The sequence below is a fragment of the Mus musculus genome, chromosome 1 (genome assembly GCF_000001635.26).
Source record: "Mus musculus strain C57BL/6J chromosome 1, GRCm38.p6 C57BL/6J".
Classification (NCBI taxonomy): Eukaryota; Metazoa; Chordata; class Mammalia; order Rodentia; family Muridae; genus Mus; species Mus musculus.
Window position 1 is genome coordinate 54259717 of NC_000067.6, and position 24285 is coordinate 54284001.

Below are 24285 nucleotides of genomic sequence, written 5' to 3' on the forward strand. Positions count from 1 at the left end.
TGTCACTTATCTCACAGAAGAGGGAAAAAAAGATGGTTAACGACAAGTTAGCTTTTAAAGCTTCTACCTATATTTGAGAAAATCAGGACCTACGTCCATTTTCTAGGAAATAAGACAGGATGTGTAATCCTCTCAAAGGAAGGGCCAGTGACTGTTTTGAACAATGTGAGAACCTCCTATGCTAATATTGCAACCTTCTGATCTTAGGTGCAAATGGAAACTACAGTGTGCAGACCAGTCCTGTCTCCAACCCACATCAATGGGACAGCTTCTGAAACGTTCACAGTACTTCAGCAGAAGATGAGAATAGTTGAGGAACAGACCAGCTCTCTGAGAGATGACCTAATAATGCTAGGATACGGTGACAGACGGTAACAGAGAAAACTTAACTAGAATGCAGCAGAATTTTAGTTTAATGCTAGTAAAAAGCAGATGAGAGAGATACCTTTGGAAAATAGGTTTCCATATGAGCTTTGACACAAGTGTATTTTTAGATAGAGTTGTGGTTCTGTGATAGGGTATGTGGCTTAATTACTTTTTTGTTGTTTTGATAAAACACTATGACCAAGGCAACGTATAAGGGCTTATTTGGTGTTTACTGCTCTAAGGGATATGAGTTCATGATGGTGTACATAGAAGGAAGCAAATAGCTGAAACAGCAGTTAGGAGCTTACATCTTGATCAGCAACCAGGAAACAGAGAAGATAATAGGAGTGGCAGGAGTCTCTTGAAATTTCAAAGCCCACTCTCAGTGACATACTTCCTCCAGCAAGTCCACACTTCTAACCCTCCCCAAACAGGGCTATCAGCTGGGGGTCAAGCACTCAAATGCCTAAAACTTATGGGGATACCTCATTCAAACCACCACCGTAAGTTAGCTAGATCTTTGTTGCTATTACAAAGATACCCTTGAGGACATCTTAAGGGAGGACAGATTTATGTTTGGTTCTCCGTTTCAGAAGTTGGGTTCTTGGTCCTATGGACCTGAAGTGAAGCAGAACGTCATGGCAGAGAAGACCTTGCGGGGAAGATCTGCAGCCTCCTGGCAGCCATAAAGAGCAAAGTTAGGAGAGTAGGGGAAGATGGCTTCACTATCTGAGCCTTTGAGGAACACTATATTCAAGCCATAGCATATAGCCATGGCCACTACTTTAGATCTTATTAGGAAATCAGAGGAAAAATTGAAATAATTCATGCCATTAATTTGGCCTTGATTTTTCCCTATCATGGTTATTATAAATTAAGAGGCAGGTTTAAAGTCCTTAACTATTTCACAGTTTAGAATAAGATACTCAAACCGAACTGTTTTTCCCACCTGTATCACAAAAGAATTTTTTTGTTGTTGTTTTAAAGTTCATTGGTTTGTTAATAGTAAGGGAAATACATGTTTTTGCAGCCAATATGGAATTTATTGGTGTGGTTTGTTTTAGAAAGGTCTTATATATTTTCTGAGTGTCTCAAATTAAAACATTATAGTACTCTAGTTGCTATTGTAGGATCCATAAATTACCTTTAAGCATTTAAATATTAAACTTGGTATAAATGCTCAGTATTTTGATAAGATAATGAGAATTTTAATTAGTTTGCTTAAAAATTTCTTAAAATAGGATTATATTACTTCTATGCTAACTTTAATTCCTACATTGCTATTTAAAAGTAGTATTTACCATGTTTTATGTATCATGTCTTGTGTTGATTGACATAAAAGGTTTTTATTTTTTAACTTCAGACTAAAAAAACAACTAAAGGGATAGGAAATGGCTCACTATAAACTGCTTGCCATGAAGGTCTGAGGGCCTGAGTTCAGACTCCAAGGACCAACACCCACATACATACTCTGCAACCCCTACAAAGCTGGGCATATCTGTGCTTGTACCCTAGTACTAGGGAGGTGGAGGCAGCAGGATTACCAGCCAGTTAGTCTAGCCTAACTGATGAGATAAAATTTCAGTGAGAGATGTTGTCTCAAAAACTAAGGTCAAGCTTGAAGAAGTCAGCCAGTGTCCACCCCTAGTCTGTGCCAATGCCTTTCCACCCCCGTTAGGGTTATAGATGCATGCTGCTGCTTTTTGTGGGAGGGCTGGGAATCTGAGCTTGAGTCCTTCTGCTTACATGGCAGCTCTTGGCTGACTGAGCTATCTCCCTAGACCTTTCTTAACTGTCCTCTACACATAAGTATCTTTAGCAAAACTGGGCAGTTAAATTTCTTTTCTGATGTCAATGCCTTTTATTTTTGTTGTTTCCTAGTTTCTCTGACTAAGGCTTCTATAGCTCTCTGTTCAATGCTCCTTACGAAATTAGACATCTTAGCCTTTACTTCCTACCTTAGAGGAAAGTCTTCAACTTTTTGCAGTTATGATATTAACTTTGGTCCTGTTGTGTGTGTGTCCTTTACTGTGTTGAGGAACATTCCTCCTATATGTAGTGTGTTGGCAGCTTTTTAATGAAAGGATGTTGGATTTGTCAGTTTTTTCCTGCATTTATTGGAACAGTCATATGACTTTTGCTTTTCAGGGCTTTGCAATAGATAAAGGACAGGCCATCGAGATGCATCTGGAAAGGTTAGGATGTTAGGTTCCTGTCCCGGTTCTTCTGTCCTCAGGGCAAAGCTGAAAGCCTGTTGTCTGCACTAACTGGCAAGAGGATCTGTGTCTAAAGTGTCTGCTCTCATTTACACTGCACCTCTGATCCTGGAAAATAGCTGTTGGAGGTGGGCTCATAATGCCCACCTCTTTATTATTGGTTGTTTAGAGACATTCAGAAATGCAGAGTCCCATCAAGCCCAGAGCTAGGTGGTCAAAGAGCTAGTCCTTCATGTAGAATCTGTAGAAGGCAGGGCATTCAACTTTAGAAGAACTTCAGAAAGAATCTTAGACCTGGAGTTGTCATCACAGTGACAACTGTGAGTTGTCACCACAGTGAGGGTGAGATCACCTGGGAAGGGCTATGCTTCCTCCAGGCATTGGAGTTCTATTGTTGCGATCTACAAAGACTCTCAAGTGGCCCTTCCTTTCCATTTGAATGCATCCTTCATCAGTTTAGTTTAGCTAATTGGTAGTTGGAGGATAAGCTGGAGAGAAGGTTTGGGATGTCCTGAGCACCTTTTTAAATTGCTAGAGCCCGATTTGCTTGTCTACTTAATTTGTCAGCAGCAGTGGGAGAGGACCCTGGCAAACTCCTTCTAGGGAGAAACTGAGAGCTTTTGAATTTAAGCCTGTTATCTTTCTTCTTCCTGGGAATCAAGTCTTAGGAAGTGTTTGTCATTTTGTTCTGTGGTCTAGGGGCATGTATATTCCCACTCCCCTTTGTTCTTATGGCCAGGAGATTAAGAGCACAAACCTTTGGCTTAAGTTAAGGTGATGTACTTCACCTGCTTCTATCCTTAAGGAAAACTCGGAAGTTAGAGATTTTGTCCTAGTTGTCTGGTGCATGCCCTGAGGAGAGATCAAGTCTGACTGTGCCTCAGTTTTGTCCATGAATTGAGCATGTATTTTCAATTGCATAGTGGAAGAGTCTCACCTTGTTTTGGACACTCTCTTAGAAAGAACTGATCTGTGTTCCGGGGCTTATTTGGTGCACTCCTGTCTAGAGGAGTCATGAGCCTTGTGTCCCACCAATGTTGTTGCTGTCACTTGCTATTCTAATTGGAAAGTTGACATTGGCTCAAAGGCTGGCTTACCACAGTAGAAATTCCATTATGTAATATTGGTTTTGGGTGCTTTTTCAGAGGTCAATTAGAAACTCCAAACTATTTAGAAGACCCTGCCAGCCAGAAAGCCATTAGTCCTATCCCAAATGAAGTAATTTGTCCAGAAAGCCCAGGTAATTTGTGGAGGAACTATGAATTTCTGGTAAATCGAATGTGCTACTTGGAGAACCTCATTCAGTCCTTGAAGATGAACATCTTTCACCTGCAAACTGAAAAGGAATCGAATCCACAGAAAACAGGTGTGCATGGAGAGGCTTGCGGAGGCTCTGCTTCTCGGTGGGTGCTTGGTGGGCCCGTGAATCTGTGCTTCATTCACCTTTCCACTGCTGTCTTCTGTGCTGTGCATAGCTTTTCTGAACGATCAGCTGAATATAATACAAGGGGAGCATTCCAAGGGCCTGAAGCTGTTGCAACTTGAAGTGATGAATTTGCGCCAGCAATTGAAAGTTGTCAAGGAGGAAGAAGACAGGGCACAGGATGAAATGCAGAGATTGACTGCCACTCTGGAAATTGCCACGGAGACAAAGGTTCGTGGTCAGTGTTCTGTAGTGCATTGTCCCTGCTCTATCTCGACTAGAAGAGACAACAGCCCCATAAAACTGAGTCACAGATGGGTGGTGTTGATATTAGGTTCTTGACATTTGAAGCTTGTCTGCCCCGATAACCTCCACTAGTGTATGTTGTCAGTGGTAGTTCACAGACTCCTTGCTGTGTATAAAAGATAGTGAGCATCTAGACTCTGCCCTCTTTAAGAGCTACACTGTAGTTGGGAGGTCAAGGCATAACGTAAGTTAAAGAGGAAAAAGCCAAAGTAGAAAGCAGAGAACAGTAAGTGCACAGGAAGTGTGTTCAGGCACACTTGAGAAGAGACGAACCCTCAGCCAATGTAGATCTGAAGGTGCAGTCCCTAAGGGCATTTCAGGGAGTACACTCACTGGCAGGCAGCAAAGAAGCCATATTGCTTAGAAAGGAAGCCAGCAGCATTGTTCTGTTGTCATGGACCAGGCAAGCTAATAGATTATCAGGTTATTTTGAAAGTCCTCAAGAAGTAGCATAATATTAAAGCAGTCTATTTTAGTAAGAGTAATGGAGCTGAAAAGTGTCTTGTTCAAGATCATCACAGGCTTGCCCTCTTCCTGTAACTCAGATTTTTCTGCTTGGTAACACTGGGTTAAATGTGTAAACTCTAGCTTTATTGGAGTGAGAGTTAACTTCTGGGAAATAAGCTGAGTATTAGTTAATACACTATAGAGCATCTAAAACTCAAGAATAATCAATACCTTGGATCATTCAGTAGGGAATGATAGTAAATTTTAACACAAAATGATAAGAGGGAAAACTAACTAGATGTTACTGTATATTAACTGAGGGAAGAGGAGATTGGAAACCAAGAAATCAATTATGGATCTTTGTGCTGAGTAATGATCCTGCATGGGTCAGAACTAGAATTGTAGCTATTGAAAGGTAAAAGAATATTCTAGATAGCCTTTTATTGATATTCTAGAATATGGTATAGGATCTAAACTGAAGGTACGAAAGAAGGCAACCATGACTTTATATCTAGGATTGTGGGGCTATTAATAATAATTAAAAAGAGTAAATAATGAAAGCCTTTTTTTTTTCATTCTGATTTCCTGAGCATGAATAGTATTTGAAATTGGTAGTGATGGTGCATGCCTTCTTAGGTACATCCCAGTACTTAAGAAGCAGCCATATATCTCTATGCCTGGTTTATGTAGTAAGTTCCAGGCCAGACAAGGCTACATAGTCACACACACACACACACACACACACACACACACACACACACACACACGAGATAAGAGATGGCTCAGTGGTTAAGGGTTCTTGTGCTTTTGCAGAGGACCCAGGTTTGATTTCCAGCACCCACATGGCAGCTCACAACTGTTGATAACTCCAGTTCTAGGGGATCTAACACCTTCTTCAGGCCTCCATGGACACCAGACATATACACAGTACACATATATACATGCATGGCAAATACTCATACACATGAAAATAAATCTTAAAATAAAAATAGGACTATGGGACTCGAGCCCCGGGCTACCTTGCCAGCAGAGTCTTGCCCAACACCCGCAAGGGTCCACACGGGACTCCCCACGGGACCCTAAGACCTCTGGTGAGTGGATCACAGTGCCTGCCCCAATCCAATCGCGCGGAACTCGAGACTGCGGTACATAGGGAAGCAGGCTACCCGGGCCTGATCTGGGGCACAAGTCCCTTCCGCTCGACTCGTGACTCGAGCCCCGGGCTACCTTGCCAGCAGAGTCTTGCCCAACACCCGCAAGGGTCCACACAGGACTCCCCACGGGACCCTAAGACCTCTGGTGAGTAGATCACAGTGCCTGCCCCAATCCAATCGCGCGGAACTCGAGACTGCGGTACATAGGGAAGCAGGCTACCCGGGCCTGATCTGGGGCACAAGTCCCTTCCGCTCGACTCGAGACTCGAGCCCCGGGCTACCTTGCCAGCAGAGTCTTGCCCAACACCCGCAAGGGCCCACACGGGACTCCCCACGGGACCCTAAGACCTCTGGTGAGTGGAACACAGCGCCTACCCCAATCCAATCGCGTGGAACTTGAGACTGCGGTACATAGGGAAGCAGGCTACCCGGGCTTGATCTGGGGCACAAACCCCTTCCACTCCACTCGAGCCCCGGCTACCTTGCCAGCTGAGTCGCCTGACACCCGCAAGGGCCCACACAGGATTCCACACGTGATCCTAAGACCTCTAGTGAGTGGAACACAACTTCTGCCAGGAGTCTGGTTCGAACACCAGATATCTGGGTACCTGCCTTGCAAGAAGAGAGCTTGCCTGCAGAGAATACTCTGCCCACTGAAACTAAGGAGAGTGCTACCCTCCAGGTCTGCTCATAGAGGCTAACAGAGTCACCTGAAGAACAAGCTCTTAACAGTGACAACTAAAACAGCTAGCTTCAGAGATTACCAGATGGCGAAAGGCAAACGTAAGAATCCTACTAACAGAAATCAAGACCACTCACCATCATCAGAACGCAGCACTCCCACCCCACCTAGTCCTGGGCACCCCAACACAACCGAAAATCTAGACCCAGATTTAAAAACATTTCTCATGATGATGATAGAGGACATCAAGAAGGACTTTCATAAGTCACTTAAAGATTTACAGGAGAGCACTGCTAAAGAGTTACAGGCTCTTAAAGAAAAGCAGGAAAACACAGCCAAACAGGTGATGGAAATGAACAAAACCATACTAGAACTAAAAGGGGAAGTAGACACAATAAAGAAAACCCAAAGAGAGGCAACGCTGGAGATAGAAACCCTAGGAAAGAGATCTGGAACCATAGATGCGAGCATCAGCAACAGAATACAAGAAATGGAAGAGAGAATCTCAGGTGCAGAAGATTCCATAGAGAACATCGACACAACAGTCAAAGAAAATACAAAATGCAAAAGGATCCTAACTCAAAACATCCAGGTAATCCAGGACACAATGAGAAGACCAAACCTACGGATAATAGGAATTGATGAGAATGAAGATTTTCAACTTAAAGGGCCAGCTAATATCTTCAACAAAATAATAGAAGAAAACTTCCCAAACATAAAAAAAGAGATGCCCATGATCATACAAGAAGCATACAGAACTCCAAATAGACTGGACCAGAAAAGAAATTCCTCCCGACACATAATAATCAGAACAACAAATGCACTAAATAAAGATAGAATATTAAAAGCAGTAAGGGAGAAAGGTCAAGTAACATATAAAGGAAGGCCTATCAGAATTACACCAGACTTTTCACCAGAGACTATGAAAGCCAGAAGAGCCTGGACAGATGTTATACAGACACTAAGAGAATACAAATGCCAGCCCAGGCTACTATACCCGGCCAAACTCTCAATTACCATAGATGGAGAAACCAAAGTATTCCACGACAAAACCAAGTTCACACAATATCTTTCCATGAATCCAGCCCTTCAAAGGATAATAACAGAAAAGAAGCAATACAAGGACAGAAATCACGCCCTAGAACAACCAAGAAAGTAATCATTCAACAAACCAAAAAGAAGACAGCCACAAGAACAGAATGCCAACTCTAACAACAAAAATAAAAGGGAGCAACAATTACTTTTCCTTAATATCTCTTAATATCAATGGACTCAATTCCCCAATAAAAAGACATAGACTAACAGACTGGCTACACAAACAGGACCCAACATTCTGCTGCTTACAGGAAACCCATCTCAGGGAAAAAGACAGACACTACCTCAGAGTGAAAGGCTGGAAAACAATTTTCCAAGCAAATGGACTGAAGAAACAAGCTGGAGTAGCCATTTTAATATCGGATAAAATCGACTTCCAACCCAAAGTTATCAAAAAAGACAAGGAGGGACATTTCATACTCATCAAAGGTAAAATCCTCCAAGAGGAACTCTCAATTCTGAATATCTACGCACCAAATGCAAGGGCAGCCACATTCATTAGAGACACTTTAGTAAAGCTCAAAGCATACATTGCACCTCACACAATAATAGTGGGAGACTTCAACACACCACTTTCTTCAAAGGACAGATCGTGGAAACAGAAACTAAACAGGGACACAGTGAAACTAACAGAAGTTATGAAACAAATGGATCTGACAGATATCTACAGAACATTTTATCCTAAAACAAAAGGATATACCTTCTTCTCAGCACCTCACGGGACCTTCTCCAAAATTGACCATATAATTGGTCACAAAACAGGCCTCAATAGATAAAAAAATATTGAAATTGTCCCATGTATCCTATCAGACCACCATGGCCTAAGACTGATCTTCAATAACAACATAAATAATGGAAAGCCAACATTCACGTGGAAACTGAATAACACTCTTCTCAATGATACCTTGGTCAAGGAAGGAATAAAGAAAGAAATTAAAGACTTTTTAGAGTTTAATGAAAATGAAGCCACAACGTACCCAAACCTATGGGACACAATGAAAGCATTTCTAAGAGGGAAACTCATAGCGCTGAGTGCCTCCAAGAAGAAACGGGAGACAGCACATACTAGCAGCTTGACAACACATCTAAAAGCCCTAGAAAAAAAGGAAGCAAATTCACCCAAGAGGAGTAGACGGCAGCAAATAATCAAACTCAGGGGTGAAATCAACCAAGTGGAAACAAGAAGAACTATTCAAAGAATTAACCAAACGAGGAGTTGGTTCTTTGAGAAAATCAACAAGATAGATAAACCCTTAGCTAGACTCACTAAAGGGCACAGGGACAAAATCCTAATTAACAAAATCAGAACTGAAAAGGGAGACATAACAACAGATCCTGAAGAAATCCAAAACACCATCAGATCCTTCTACAAAAGGCTATACTCAACAAAACTGGAAAACCTGGACGAAATGGACAAATTTCTGGACAGATACCAGGTACCAAAGTTGAATCAGGATCAAGTTGACCATCTAAACAGTCCCATATCACCTAAAGAAATAGAAGCAGTTATTAATAGTCTCCCAACCAAAAAAAGCCCAGGACCAGATGGGTTTAGTGCAGAGTTCTATCAGACCTTCAAAGAAGATCTAATTCCAATTCTGCACAAACTATTTCACAAAATAGAAGTAGAAGGTACTCTACCCAACTCATTTTATGAAGCCACTATTACTCTGATACCTAAACCACAGAAAGATCCAACAAAGATAGAGAACTTCAGACCAATTTCTCTTATGAATATCGATGCAAAAATCCTCAATAAAATTCTCGCTAACCGAATCCAAGAACACATTAAAGCAATCATCCATCCTGACCAAGTAGGTTTTATTCCAGGGATGCAGGGATGGTTTAATATACGAAAATCCATCAATGTAATCCATTATATAAACAAACTCAAAGACAAAAACCACATGATCATCTCGTTAGATGCAGAAAAAGCATTTGACAAGATCCAACACCCATTCATGATAAAAGTTTTGGAAAGATCAGGAATTCAAGGCCCATACCTAAACATGATAAAAGCAATCTACAGCAAACCAGTAGCCAACATCAAAGTAAATGGAGAGACGCTGGAAGCAATCCCACTAAAATCAGGGACTAGACAAGGCTGCCCACTTTCTCCCTACCTTTTCAACATAGTACTTGAAGTATTAGCCAGAGCAATTCGACAACAAAAGGAGATCAAGGGGATACAAATTGGAAAAGAGGAAGTCAAAATATCACTTTTTGCAGATGATATGATAGTATATATAAGTGACCCTAAAAATTCTACCAGAGAACTCCTAAACCTGATAAACAGCTTCGGTGAAGTAGCTGGATATAAAATAAACTCAAACAAGTCAATGGCCTTTCTCTATACAAAGAATAAACAGGCTGAGAAAGAAATTAGGGAAACAACACCCTTCTCAATAGTCACAAATAATATAAAATATCTTGGCGTGACTCTAACTAAGGAGGTGAAAGATCTGTATGATAAAAACTTCAAATCTCTGAAGAAAGAAATTAAAGAAGATCTCAGAAGATGGAAAGATCTCCCATGCTCATGGATTGGCAGGATCAACATTGTAAAAATGGCTATCTTGCCAAAAGCAATCTACAGATTCAATGCAATCCCCATCAAAATTCCAACTCAATTCTTCAACGAATTGGAAGGAGCAATTTGCAAATTTGTCTGGAATAACAAAAAACCTAGGATAGCAAAAAGTCTTCTCAAGGATAAAAGAACTTCTGGCGGAATCACCATGCCAGACCTAAAGCTTTACTACAGAGCAATTGTGATAAAAACTGCATGGTACTGGTATAGAGACAGACAAGTAGACCAATGGAATAGAATTGAAGATCCAGAAATGAACCCACACACCTATGGTCACTTGATCTTCGACAAGGGAGCTAAAACCATCCAGTGGAAGAAAGACAGCATTTTCAACAATTGGTGCTGGCACAACTGGTTGTTATCGTGTAGAAGAATGCGAATCGATCCATACTTATCTCCTTGTACTAAGGTCAAATCTAAGTGGATCAAGGAACTTCACATAAAACCAGAGACACTGAAACTTATAGAGGAGAAAGTGGGGAAAAGCCTTGAAGATATGGGCACAGGGGAAAAATTCCTGAACAGAACAGCAATGGCTTGTGCTGTAAGATCGAGAATCGACAAATGGGACCTAATGAAACTCCAAAGTTTTTGCAAGGCAAAAGACACCGTCAATAAGACAAAAAGACCACCAACAGATTGGGAAAGGATCTTTACCTATCCTAAATCAGATAGGGGACTAATATCCAACATATATAAAGAACTCAAGAAGGTGGACTTCAGAAAATCAAATAACCCCATTAAAAAATGGGGCTCAGAACTGAACAAAGAATTCTCACCTGAGGAATACCGAATGGCAGAGAAGCACTTGAAAAAATGTTCAACATCCTTAATCATCAGGGAAATGCAAATCAAAACAACCCTGAGATTCCACCTCACACCAGTCAGAATGGCTAAGATCAAAAATTCAGGTGACAGCAGATGCTGGCGAGGATGTGGAGAAAGAGGAACACTCCTCCATTGTTGGTGGGAGTGCAGGCTTGTACAACCACTCTGGAAATCAGTCTGGCGGTTCCTCAGAAAACTGGACATAGTACTACCGGAGGATCCAGCAATACCTCTCCTGGGCATATATCCAGAAGATGCCCCAACAGGTAAGAAGGACACATGCTCCACTATGTTCATAGCAGCCTTATTTATAATAGCCAGAAGCTGGAAAGAACCTAGATGCCCCTCAACAGAGGAATGGATACAGAAAATGTGGTACATCTACACAATGGAGTACTACTCAGCTATTAAAAAGAATGAATTTATGAAATTCCTAGCCAAATGGATGGACCTGGAGGGCATCATCCTGAGTGAGGTAACACATTCACAAAGAAACTCACACAATATGTATTCACTGATAAGTGGATATTAGCCCCAAACCTAGGATACCCAAGATATAAGATATAATTTGCTAAACACATGAAACTCAAGGAGAATGAAGACTGAAGTGTGGACACTATGCCCCTCCTTAGATTTGGGAACAAAACACCCATGGAAGGAGTTACAGAGACGGAGTTTGGAGCTGAGATGAAAGGATGGACCATGTAGAGACTGCCATAGCCAGGGATCCACCCCATAATCAGCATCCAAACGCTGACACCATTGCATACACTAGCAAGATTTTATTGAAAGGACGCAGATGTAGCTGTCTCTTGTGAGACTATGCCGGGGCCCAGCAAACACAGAAGTGGATGCTCACAGTCAGCTAATGGATGGATCATAGGGCTCCCAATGGAGGAGCTAGAGAAAGTAGCCAAGGAGCTAAAGGGATCTGCAACCCTATAGGTGGAACAACATTATGAGCTAACCAGTACCCCGGAGCTCTTGACTCTAGCTGCATATATATCAAAAGATGGCCTAGTCGGCCATCACTGGAAAGAGAGGCCCATTGGACTTGCAAACTTTATATGCCCCAGTACAGGGGAATACCAGGGCCAAAAAGGGGGAGTGGGTGGGCAGGGGAGTGGGGGTGGGTGGATATGGGGGACTTTTGGTATAGCATTGGAAATGTAAATGAGTTAAATACCTAATAAAAAATGGAAAAAAAAAAAGCTATACTGGTATTGTTGGGTTATACCTAGCAAAAGCCATATCTTTTAGGGCTACAAAAAAAAAAAAAATAGGACTATGGACTGTGCAAGCGGGCTATGGGCTGGAGTTTGACTCCCCACGACTCACGTGAATTCTAAGCAAGCAAAGGCATCCCAAGCCCTCAGAACATGATCCCTGGAGTAAACGGACTAACTAGACTAGCAGGTTAAAGGATGTCTGAGTTCATGTGAGAGATCCTTAATGTATAAGGTAGAGAGTGATGCAGGAAGACACCCACTATCAGCTTCTGGCCTCCACATGCATATGCACCCATGTACACACATACCTGTGAGTGTGTGTGTGCATTTATACACTGCCAGGGAACAAGACTGACATGATCCTCCTAGAGACCATTTCTTCCTGTGACTTCGGGTTATTAGATCTTTCCTCCTTCTCTTTTTAGAAGAATGCGGCTGTTATTGAGGAGGAACTAAAGACCACAAAGCGTAAAATGAACCTTAAAATCCAAGAGGTAAGAGAAAAGACAGATGTTGAAGGAGATGTTGGAATTGCAGAGGGAAGTTGAGAAGGTAAAGAATGAAAGAATCCTTTGAAAAGGAACTCATGTCATTGTATGAACACTTAAACCATGCAACTTGTAACTAAAGTAAGAGTACTGCCCTCAGTTGCTAAAGGTGTTCTTATGTGTCAAAACTGCCATAAAAATGGAAAAAACCCAACCACCACAACAAAATAAGCCCTGCTGAGCCAGTAGAGAACCAGGTAACCCGTACTGTGGCTCATAGGCTGTTAGTGAGCGCCTTCCCCTTTGTGTGACATTTTATTAGAAAGGCATGTTAAAATGGAGAACTCTACACTTCTTATTTTACCTTGAGACCTTCATGTCAACTTAATTGTTTGGAATTCTGGAAGGAGTGGCTATTAGAAGCTGTCAGATTAGTTATGGGTCTGTATTAACTGTCATCTACTCCAGACAGAAGCTTCTCTGATGGATGCACTGGTCTGAGAGTATAAAGAAAAGTCATTAACACTCAGTTTAATACGTTTCACCTTTATCTCCAGGTAAGAGTAGTTCTTCATTATGACCTGACCTGCCTCAGGTTCTTGGTCCCAGTGATGGTGCCAAACATGGGTTCCATCTTGTGTAGTGAACCTTTTTTTTTTTTTTAAATTGTTTGTTTGTTTATTTTAAACTCCAGATTTTATTCCCCTTCTGGTCCTCCCTCTGACTGTTCCACATCCCATACCTCTTCCCCGTGTCCCTGTCTCCATGAAGATTTCCCTATCCTTCAGCCCCTACCCCACCAGACCTCTAAACTCCCTGGGGCCTCCAGTCTCTGAGGGTTACTTGCATCATCCCTGATTGAACCCAGACCTGGCAGTCCTCTGCTGTATATGTGTTGGGGGCCTCATCTCAGCTGGTGCATGCTGCCTGGTTGGTAGTCCAGTGTTTGAGAGATCTTGAGGGTTCAGGTTAATTGAGACTCCTGTTCCTCCTACAGGGTCACCCTCCTCCTCAGCTTCTTCCAGCCTTTCCCTAATTCAACCACAGGGGTCAGCAGCTTCTGTCCATTGGTTGGGTGCAAATATCTGCATCTGACTCTTTCAGCTGCTTGTTTGGTCTTTGGGAGGACAGTCATGATAAGTCCCTTTTTGTGAGTGCTCCATAGCTTTAGTAATAATGTCAGGCCTAGAGGCCTCCCCTTGAGCTGGATCCCATTTTGGGCCTGTCACTGGACCTTCTTTTCCTCAGGATCTTCTCCATTTCCATACCTACAGTTCTTTCAGACAGGAACAATTATGGGTCAGAGTTTTGACTGTAGGATGGCAACACCAACCCTCACTTGATGCCCTGACTTTCTGCTGGAGGTGAGCTCTGCAAGTTCCCTCTCCTCACTGTAGGGCATTTCATCTAAGGTCCCTCTTTAGATTCCTGAGAGTGTCTCACCTCCCAGGTCTCTGGTACTGTCTGGGGGTCCCCCCAACCTCCTACATCCCGAGGTTGCCTGTTTACATTCTTTCTGCTGGCCCTCAGGGCTTCAGTCCTTTTCCCTCACTTAATACCAGGTCAGGTTCCCCACTCCCCCACCCCACTCCTTCCCCCCTCCACTTTCCCTCCCAGGTTCCCCTCTCCCTTCCCCCTTGTGGTTACTTTCTTCTCCCTCCCAAGTGGGACTGAGGCATCCTCACTTGGGCACTTCAGCTTGTTGACCTTTTTGAGTTCTGTGGACTTCTTGGGTATTCTGTGCTGGGAGTGGGGGGAGCTAATATCCACTTATTAGTGAGTACATACCATGCATATCCTTTTGGGTCTGAATTACCTCACTCAGGATGAGATTTTCTAGTTCCATCCATTTGCCTGCAAAACTCAGGATGTCCTCATTCCTAATAGCTGAAATTTGTAAATCAACCATATTTTCTATATCCATTCTTCTGTGGTGGGACATCTGGGTTGTTTCCAGCTTCTGGCTATCACAAACAAGGCCACTATGGATATAGTGGAACACATGCCCCTGTGGCATGGAGGGGCATATTTTATGTATATTCCCAAGAGTCGTATTGCTGAGTCTTCAGGTAGATCTATTTTCAATTTTCTGAGAAACCTCCAGATTTTTTCTAGAGCAGTTGTACCAATTTGCAATCCCACCAGCAATGGAGAAGTGTCCCTCTTTCTCCACATCCTCTCCAACATGTGCTGATGCCTGAGGTTTTGATCTTAGCCAGTCTGATTGGTGTAAGGTGGAATCTCAGGGTCGTTTTGATATGCATTTCTCTGATCACTAAGAACTTTGAACATTTCTTTAGCTGCTTCTCAGCCATTCGAGATTCCTCTGTTATAAATTCTTGGTTTACCCTATTTTTTTTTATTGGATTGTTTGAGTTTTTTGGTGGTTAACTTCTTGAGTTCTTTATATATTTTGGATATTAGCTCTCTTTCAGATGTGTGGTTAGTGAAGATTTTTTTCCCAATCTGTAGGTTGCCAATTTGCCTTATTGGCTATGTCCTTACAGAAGCTTTAGGCCTTTAATACAGTCAGAAAGTGGTTGGTTACTCCTGTCACATTCGGGCCACTTTTTCACAGTTGAGTCCATCTACACAAATGGACCGTTATTGTAGCTCAGGTTTACAGCTGGCTGAGGTTGATGTCCTCCAGTCGAATGTGTAGTTCCTTCCAGCACTATGACAGCTAGCCAAAAGGGAGGAAGCTTCGACATCAGTACCAGTTTCATTTCTTCATGTTCTATGACTCAAGTATGTGGGGTCTTCATCAATAGGGTCTTCCTGGGAAGTTAAGGAGAGTTACCAAGAACAGTGGTAATAGCTATAGTATTTGAAGTGGAAGGTATATTTATAGGACATCATTGGCTAACAACTCCAATAGAGGTAACCCATTCCTGACACTGAACTTTTTGTTAGCCTATGGTGTCGAGTATATCATTGTTACTCTGTTATAGGGTTACTCCATTTAAGTCCCTTTGACCTTAGTGTATGTGTTTCATGAAATAGTAAGCAGTTGGTCTGTCTCCAGCCTGACAGACAGGCCATGACCGCATACTTTACTTTTAGCCTGGCCCTTTTCACCCACACTGGCTCTGCCTCCCCAGAGCTCTGAAACAGCTCTTTCCTCCCTGTAGCTGGCCCCAAACCCAATCAACACTCCCCGATTTCCAAGGCTAGCTAAGGTGCACTTCTCACAAACCCACTCTCTGCTGCCCCCTTTGGCTAGCTGTCACAAATCCCAGTAACCCAGTAAAAACTCTTAGAGGCTTGTAATTTATCAGTCAGATTTATATCAGTAAATTCTCAACCCACAAAACACCCACACAATGAACTCAGATCCCATTGATATTGATATAAACGTCCCACCTATACTGGACAAATTGTCCTGTAATTATCCATCCCTTATATGATACTCATAGCTACCTGTGGCTATTTAAAGCCACATGGGATCTAGTTCGTTTTTATCTTCCTCCATCTTCCTTCCTTCTCCCTGTGTCTCCCTCTTTCTCCTGTCTTTAAAACTCTCAGCCTGCCTTCTTTATCCACTGCCTAGTCACGGGCTCTAGCCTTATCTTGTGCCTGCCCTCACCTGCATTTAGATAGCAATCCACATGTATGCTTATATTTTAAGAGATTTCTGCAGTAGTAGTTTCTCATATGATTTTTTTTTCAGAAAGTCTTTAGTATAGTAGATGGTATTTAACACAAGGAAATACTTCTACACTGTAGTCATCTACTGCCTCTGGCTTTTAGGATCTTTCCATCCCCTTTTTTTGTGATGGACCCTGAAGTTTTGTAGGAGGGTGTGCACTGCAGACCCTTACAGGTTTATGTGGACATAAGATTTCCACTCATCTGGGCAAATAACCTCAGATTATGATTTCTGGGTTGGAGTGAAAACCACATTTAGCTTTATTAGAAACTACCAACCCATCTTACAACCTAAAAAGACCATTAGTGCATTTCTACCATTGAAGAGGAAGGGTCTTTCTTGCAGCACATTCTCCTCAGCATTTGGTGTCAGCATCTTGAATTTTTGCCATTCTAACAGGTGTGTGCTTTACCTTGTACTTTGGATGCCCTAATGATACGTAATGTGAGGCTCTTTCCATATGCTTATTTTCTTGTATATATCTTCTTTAGTGAAATATAATTTAGATTATTTTCTAGTAATTGGTTCTTTTTAGTTTTGAGTTTATTACTTTGTATATTTTGAGTTTGTTTTGAAGGTATCACATAAAGATTCATGTGCTGACAGCTAGATTCCTAGTAGTCTTGGAAGGTGGTCAGAACTTTTAAGAGGTGGGAGGCCTACTGGAAGGTGCTGATTCATTGAGGATAATCACCTTTGGAAGGGATTGGTGTGGTTCCTATGAAAGTGGAGTTGTTATAAAAAGGAGTAAGCCTGGCCCCTGAATGTGTGGCTTCAGGTCTTACCTGTGTGACATCGCCACGGTGATGCTTCCATCATGAAGCCTTCGTGAGAGCGGAACGTGTGTGGTTAGCCAGGCTGTTTTTCCTAAAACTGTGACGTAAGTAAACCTCAATCCCTTGTACATTTTCCAGCCTCAGATATTTTATATCAGCGACAGATAACAGACTAAGAGAGGATACCAGTCTTCCGTCAAAGTGTGACTTAGTCAAACATTTTCTTCCCATCTATAGTTTTGTCTTTTCATTTTCTTAGCAGTATCTTTCAGAGAGCAGAAACTCTTACATAAATGAGGTCCAATTAAAAATTTTTGTTTCACAGACAGTAATTTTGGTATTGTATCTAAAACGTCATCAACAAAACCTGAGTCCCTTCGGTATTCTCACGCTGCTTGCTTGTCCTTGTGACTTGCTGTCCACTGAGTCATCTCTATCTGTTTGCGCTCTACATGATGCTTCTGAGTTACTAGAGGGCCTTGGCCCCCAAGCTGGAAAACAGATTCCAACAACAAAAATGAGGGCAACAAACTCAACTTCACTTTGAGGGAGAAACAAGCATGTTTGAGAGTGATTCGTGAAGGTGTGGGGATGGGCTGACAAACCTTGTAAACTGCCATGCTGATTTCATCTTTGTTACACTTCAATGACGTCCACTGGTCTCCCTAACTGCAGTGTTGCTCTTTAGCTACGGCGACAACTGGCTCAGGAGAAGCTTGTCAGGGAATCTCTTGAGACATCTGCATCGTCCATGCTCCTCAAAGTACAAGAGATGGGGTCAGTGGTGGAGGCAGAACGGCAGCAGGTAGATTTGCCTTCCCTTCTGCTAGAGACACCAAAGGAGAAGCTTACACTCTCTGTCTGTGAGCTTCTCATTTTGTTTATTTCCTCTAGCTTTGTTAAGGCTCCTTTCCTTAGTAGCCTGTCAGCATTCTCACTACAGTCTTTAAAATATAATGCAAAAATAAGAAAAGGCTCTGCAATCCAACCCAGCATTCTTAGTTTATGAATGAGAAAGCTGAGGCCTGGAAAACTGGGTCTGTCACAGGTCTTATAGAGGCAAATTCTGTTGGTGCAGAATCCTCCTGTACGTGAAGTCTCTGCTATAAGCATTGATTTTGGAATACACTGTCTTAGCTAAAGTTATATGTATGTGGTCTGGATAGAAAATAAACTAAATGGAACTAACCCTTGAAACAAATAAGTGAAATAACCAGGAACGTATTTATGTTGCTCCTTTTAGTTATCAGATTCATATTACATGATATTTTTGCATTTGTTATACTTAATATTTAAAGTACCTTTATGTGTTTAGGATACTGTAAATTTATATTTTAGTATTTATTACTTGAGTGCATAATCTCTCATTTTCCCCAATGACTATATATCACAACTGAATTATAAAAGGAATGTATTCTACTTAAGGAATTTATGAAAGATCCTATTTAAGTCAAAGTTGGCTAAGTGTCAATAACACTAACAGTACAATTCTTCACTTGCTCTGGCTACACTCCGTGTGCTCAGTATCCTCTTGTGCCTACTGACTATTTTGTTAAAGTACATACAAAATGCTGTATTGGACAGCACTTCAAGTAAGAAACTATAGTCTAATGAGATTTCATCTGTGACATACAGCTATGTCCCTTTCCTCTCTGTGACAATAAGGTTGAAAATTTTACCTCCCATGTGTTCTGTCTAGTCATGCATTATCATCCAGAAATTGAGTTTTTCTTACACAATTCCAGGTACACGCTTTGCAGGAGAAGTGCACTGCCCTACACAGCTCTATGAAAACAACCCAAGACCTGCTGGCCCAGGAACAGCGGAAGAATGAAGACTTGGGGATGACTATCTCGCAGCTCAAGTCTGATCTGAGTATGCAAACCCTCCTAAGAGCCAGAATGGTTTAGTTGGCCAGGGTTGGTGCTACTTCCTACAACCCAGAGTAAAAAAATTTCTTTCTATATATGGTACTTAGGCCAAGATAAATATTGGTAATAAATTGTATCTTAATTTTTTGTGGTACAGGTTGGGTAAGACCTTACTCATACTAGGCAAACTGAATTCTCTCTCTCTCTCTCTCTCTCTCTCTCTCTCTCTCTCTCTCTTTGATTTGTTTGTGTGTTTGTTTGTTGAGATAGGTCTAAGTTGGCCAGGTTGCCCTTAAATTTGTGATCTTCTTGTCTAAGCCTTACAAATGTCTAAGATGCCATTAAGTCTGAGCCTCTTATTTATAAATCATTCTTTAAGTTTTCTCCTTCTTGATCACTTCAGTTTGGACTAGTGGGAACATTTAGACACTACATTGAAGACTGGTGATGAACTATTAATAAGGAAACGAGGCTGTTCTTACTAAGTTACCACAGCCAGGCTCACCATTCTTCCAGTTGCTAATCTGTTTGGATTATTGCGTATATTCCTAGAGGTGGGTGACTGTAATGCACCTGGAAGAAGAGCTTAGAGTGACCCCTTATTTTACAGATGAGTTCTCAAATAAAGACTTGTGAATAGCAGAGTCTTGACTGCAAGTCTAAGTGCACGGTCATGAACCCGTTGGCTCCGCTGTTGTCAGTGTGCCCTCTAAAGCAGTGTTAGGCAATCTCCAATGCAGACACCATGAGTGTTCTCCTCACATGCTTAAGACTTCATGGTTTATGTAGAGCTTTTGCATAGACTGTATCACTGACATGCTCAAAGCTGTCTAAAGCAATTCAAAGTTCTAAAAGAAGTGGAGAAGAAAAGCTTAATCATGTGCCTTCTCTTTGTAAGCCAAGTGTTTCCTCTTGTGTGCTACCTGCAGTGATCTAGAAAGTACCAAGAAAGCAGCCTGACAGGAAGTGTAGAGAAAAGAGAAAGTTGGTGACTTAACTGTAGTCAGACTGTGGTTTTGCAAGGTCCACTGTCCCACATTAGACGCCTTCACTTAGGGCTGCTGATTTGAGTCACTGTGTCAGCTCTCACTGGCAGGGCCCAGAAATAACCTTCTGTCTTCTGGTTGTTATATTTTATGTTTCTTCCTCATGATCTCATTTTCACTTTATGACATCTTTGTCAGAAAAGTAAGAAAATATACTCATTACACACAGTCAAAAGATCTGGGGAGAGTGTGCTCAAGGACCTACCACACACACCGCCAAGAGAGTGACGTGCAGAGCCTTCCACTGGACAAGCTCTCTGTTGAGTGAGTCGTTCTGTTACTTAGACGAATGACTTGACTTGGATTTTGGGATGTATATGTAGAAGATCACTAGATGAAGAGTAAACAGTAGTAATTAAACTTGCATGAGAGAAGAAGCCTGTCTGAGTACCAACTGTATGCTCGATGTTAGCCACTCCTTGGTATAGTTTTATTACTTTAAAGCACAAATAGTTATCTAGCTAGTTTAAGATGAAGAAATGCCTTTAAATGTTTTCTTCAATGCATTAAAAACATAAAAGCATATTAACAGTAAGCAACACGTAACTTAAAGTGATTAAATTTTTCTCGGAGGAAAGGCATTCTCCTCTGTTGACCCTTTGAGTGTAACTTCATGACGAATCACAGCATTCACCTTTTGTCATTTTTCACATTAGACTTTAGTGAGTCATGGACTCACATCCTTTAGAAAACAGTTTTTATAAGATATATCCTATGCAAAATATGAGTTTCTAACATGTTTTGTAATTGTCTTTCTTTAAAGTTTAAGTATAACAGCACTAATATAGCTCTGAATTTTTCTATAAAGTCAAAACATTGATTTTAAATATGTCTTTTGGGTACTACTAATATCCAGAGCCAAGCTCCGTACTAGGCAGGAGCATCCAAACACAAGGAGAGTGTTGGTGTCCATCCATTCTTTGTTTTGCTTCCCCAGGCTGCTTCTTGCCATGTAGTCCTTCTGTGGCAAGAGTCCAGCATCCATGCTGCTGCCTTGTCTGCACTTTGCGTGCTTATCCACAGCCCAACTGTCCTCTCTCTGTACAGTTTTAGTCAGTGTGGAAAACAGCTCTTACTGTTTTTTTTTAATTAGATATTTTCTTTATTTACATTTCAAATACTATCCCGAAAGTTCCCTATACCCTCCCCCTGCCCTGCTTCCCCACCCACCACTCCCACTTCTTGGCCCTGGTGTCCCCCTATACTGGGGCATATAAAGTTTGCAAGACCTAGGGACCTCTCTTCCCAATGATGGCCGACTAGGCCATCTCACAGTCATCTATAGGATGGAACACAGGGACCCCAATGGAGGAGCTAGAGAAAGTAGCCAAGGAGCTGAAGGGGTCTGCAACCCTATAGGTGGAACAACAATATGAACTAACCAGTACCCCCAGAGCTCGTGTCTCTAGCTGCATATGTAGCTCTTACTGTTTTATGTGCATGTCCCTGCTTTTGTTAAGTCTTGATTACAGTAATTTAACAAAAATATGTTGATCATATCCCTCCCAGAGTCATCTGCACATCTGGTAAAATGTGACCTTATCTACTACTACAAATGACTGTAGACCAGGTTCTGTTGAGATTTATTTATTGTCTGATTCATTTTAGCTTTTTAAAGACAAGTTTGCCATGTAGCCAAGACTGACCCCCAATTCATGATTCCCCTGCTTCAGCCCCAAATGCTGAAATCGTAGACATGCTATGTTGATAGTTGTGTATCTTAGCATCTAGCCTATATGTGTTATTATTTCCACAAAATACTGACTCCAATAAAGCTTCTGGAAAAAGTGCTGTGTGGCCCAGTCTGGTGTGCTATCGTCATCATGATACGGACTTTTCGTTTCCAGATTCCAGAGATAACCTCATTTGCAAGTTGGTGGAAGAAAATAAGGTATGTGTTCATGTGGCAGTATACAAAGGTGGTCTCTCTCTCTCTCTCTCTCTCTCTCTCTCTCTCTCTCTCTCTCTCTCTCATTATTATGATGTGGCCATTCATCATGCTGGCACATAGACTTCTGGTTCTTCTAAAAATCTTTAGGAAAAAGTTTCATGTAAATAAGCTGTATATTCAGGCACTACTGCATATTAGGAACTAAGTGATCATCTTATGCAGGTTACCATGTTTTGAAAAGGTAAATTGGCAAAAATGAGAATTTTGTGAATTTTGCCAATTGTAATATATATATGTTTAACATGCTTGCTGGTTGCACAGCAATGTAAGTGCATCGAATACTACAAACTGTGCTCTTAACATGGGGCAAAAATGTGAACTTAATTTTACAGAAATTTAGAAGAAATATTTTTACATCTTGTTACACAATGGGGAGCACTCACTTGGAATAGCATCTCTGTTGTTGTCTCTGCCTGTGTTGCATGATGCTTATCTTCCTGCTTCTGGGAAATCTGGGAAGTAGTTTTCTCAGGAGAGGAAGAAGCTACACTCTGTTCTTCTACCAAAAAGCTTTCAAGGACACTTAGCCCCTTCTCCCTGTCTCAGAGGGAAGTAGTCTGTCTGTCAGAGTACACAGTTGCTTGTCTTCACCATTCTGAGAACTTCAGGGTGAAACACCTTGTAACATTTAAAGGTGTTTGAGTGTTCCTTTGAAGTCACAAAAATCTTACTGGTAATGAAAATGAATATGTGATATAAGAATTTATTCTTGGAGAGAACTTATATGATAAGAGTGTAATGAGTACTTATGGAATGATTTCAGGTTAGTTTTTTTTTTTTCTAATCAGAATACAAATAAGAAATTCTATATATTTTCAAAATGTTTATTAAATTTATTTCTTTATTCAGTTTACATCTCATTGTAAGCCCCCCTCTCCTCCCAGCCCCTTCATGCAGATCTGCCCCCCCCATTCCTCTCTCCTCTTCTCCTTTGAGAAGGTGGATCATCCCTCCCAGTCCTCCACCCCCCAGAACATCAAGTTACTGCAGGACTAGGTGCATCCTCTCCCACTGAAGCCAGACAAGATGGCCGAGTTAGGGGAGCAGGATCCACAGGTAGGCAGGCAGCAGAGTCATGGGCAGCCCCTGCTCCTGTTGTTGAGTGACCCACATGAAGACCAAGCTGCTCGTCTGCTTCATATGTGCAGGGGGCGTAGGTCCAGCCCTTGCCACTCTTTGGTTGGTGGTTCAGTCTATGGGAGCCCCTAAGGGTCCAGGTTAGTTGACTCTGTTGGTCTTCCTGTGGATCCCTGTCCTCTTCAGGTCTCTCAATGCTCCCAACTCTTCTATAAGACTCCCTGAGCTCCATCTAATGTTCGGCTGTGGGTCTCTGCATCTCTCTCCATTAACCGCTGGGTGGAGTCTCTCTGAGGACAGTGATCAGTCTGCACTTATAACAGAGTATCACCACTAGTGTCAGGGCTCTTGCCCATGGGATGGGTCTCAATTTGGGGCTGTCATTGGTTAGCCATCCCCTCTTTCATCGCTCTATCTTGAAACTATTTAATAGTCTTTTTTTCCCCGTTTTTCCCCACATTTTTATGAGATATTTTCTTCATTTACATTTCAAATGCTATCCCAAAAGTCCCCTACCCTCCCCCACCCTGCTCCCCTACCCACTTGCTCCCACTTCTTGGCCCTGGCATTCCCCTGTACTGGGGCCCGGCTCTTTAATAGTCTTTTTAAAAACTTGTTTTATTTATTTACAATTCACATTGCCAGTCCCACCTCCAAGAGTTCTTCACCCCCATCACCCTCCCCTTTGCCTCTGAGAGGGTGCTCCCTCACCTGCCCCCCCCCCTACCCACCACATCCCATCCCTCTTCCCTGAGGCATCAAGTCTCTACAGGATTAGGTGCATCCCCTCCCACTGAGGCCAGACAAGGCAGTTCTCTGCTGCATATGTGTCAGGGACCATGGACCAGTCTGTGAATGCTCGTTGGTAAGTGGCTCAGTCTCTGGGAGGTCTGGGGTCCAGGTTAGTTGACACTGTTGGTCTTCCTATGGGGTTGCCATCCCCTTTAGCTCCTTCAATCCTTCCCCTAACTTTTCCATAGGGGTCCCCGACCTCAGTCCAATGGTTGGCTGTTAAGTATTTGCATCTGTCTCAGTCAGCTGCTGGTAGAGCCTCTCAGAGGACAGCCATGCTAGGCTCCTGTCTGCAAGCA

The 24285-nt window shown here is 42.1% G+C and overlaps 1 protein-coding gene across 17 annotated transcripts in view; it reads left to right on the forward strand.

Annotated features, from left to right (window-relative positions):
• Window positions 1-24285, forward strand: part of Ccdc150 (coiled-coil domain containing 150) — a 118067-nt gene that overhangs the window by 9056 nt on the left and 84726 nt on the right. For 12 of the 17 annotated variants that reach the window (XR_001778458.1, XR_001778457.1, XM_017312896.1 and 9 more), the window contains exons 2-8: window positions 208-371; window positions 3728-3948; window positions 4058-4236; window positions 12762-12830; window positions 17938-18054; window positions 18995-19124; window positions 22014-22057. Coding sequence is in view for 15 of the 17 variants with exons in the window: in XM_017312896.1 (XP_017168385.1) it covers window positions 208-371; window positions 3728-3948; window positions 4058-4236; window positions 12762-12830; window positions 17938-18054; window positions 18995-19124; window positions 22014-22057 (924 nt within the window). In the remaining 2 variants the exon portion in view is untranslated. Of the gene's footprint in view, window positions 1-207; window positions 372-3727; window positions 3949-4057; window positions 4237-12761; window positions 12831-17251; window positions 17354-17924; window positions 18055-18994; window positions 19125-22013; window positions 22058-24285 lie in introns of those variants that run through there. The other 5 variants (XM_017312900.1, XM_017312903.1, XM_017312907.1 and 2 more) reach the window with 5 other exon arrangements.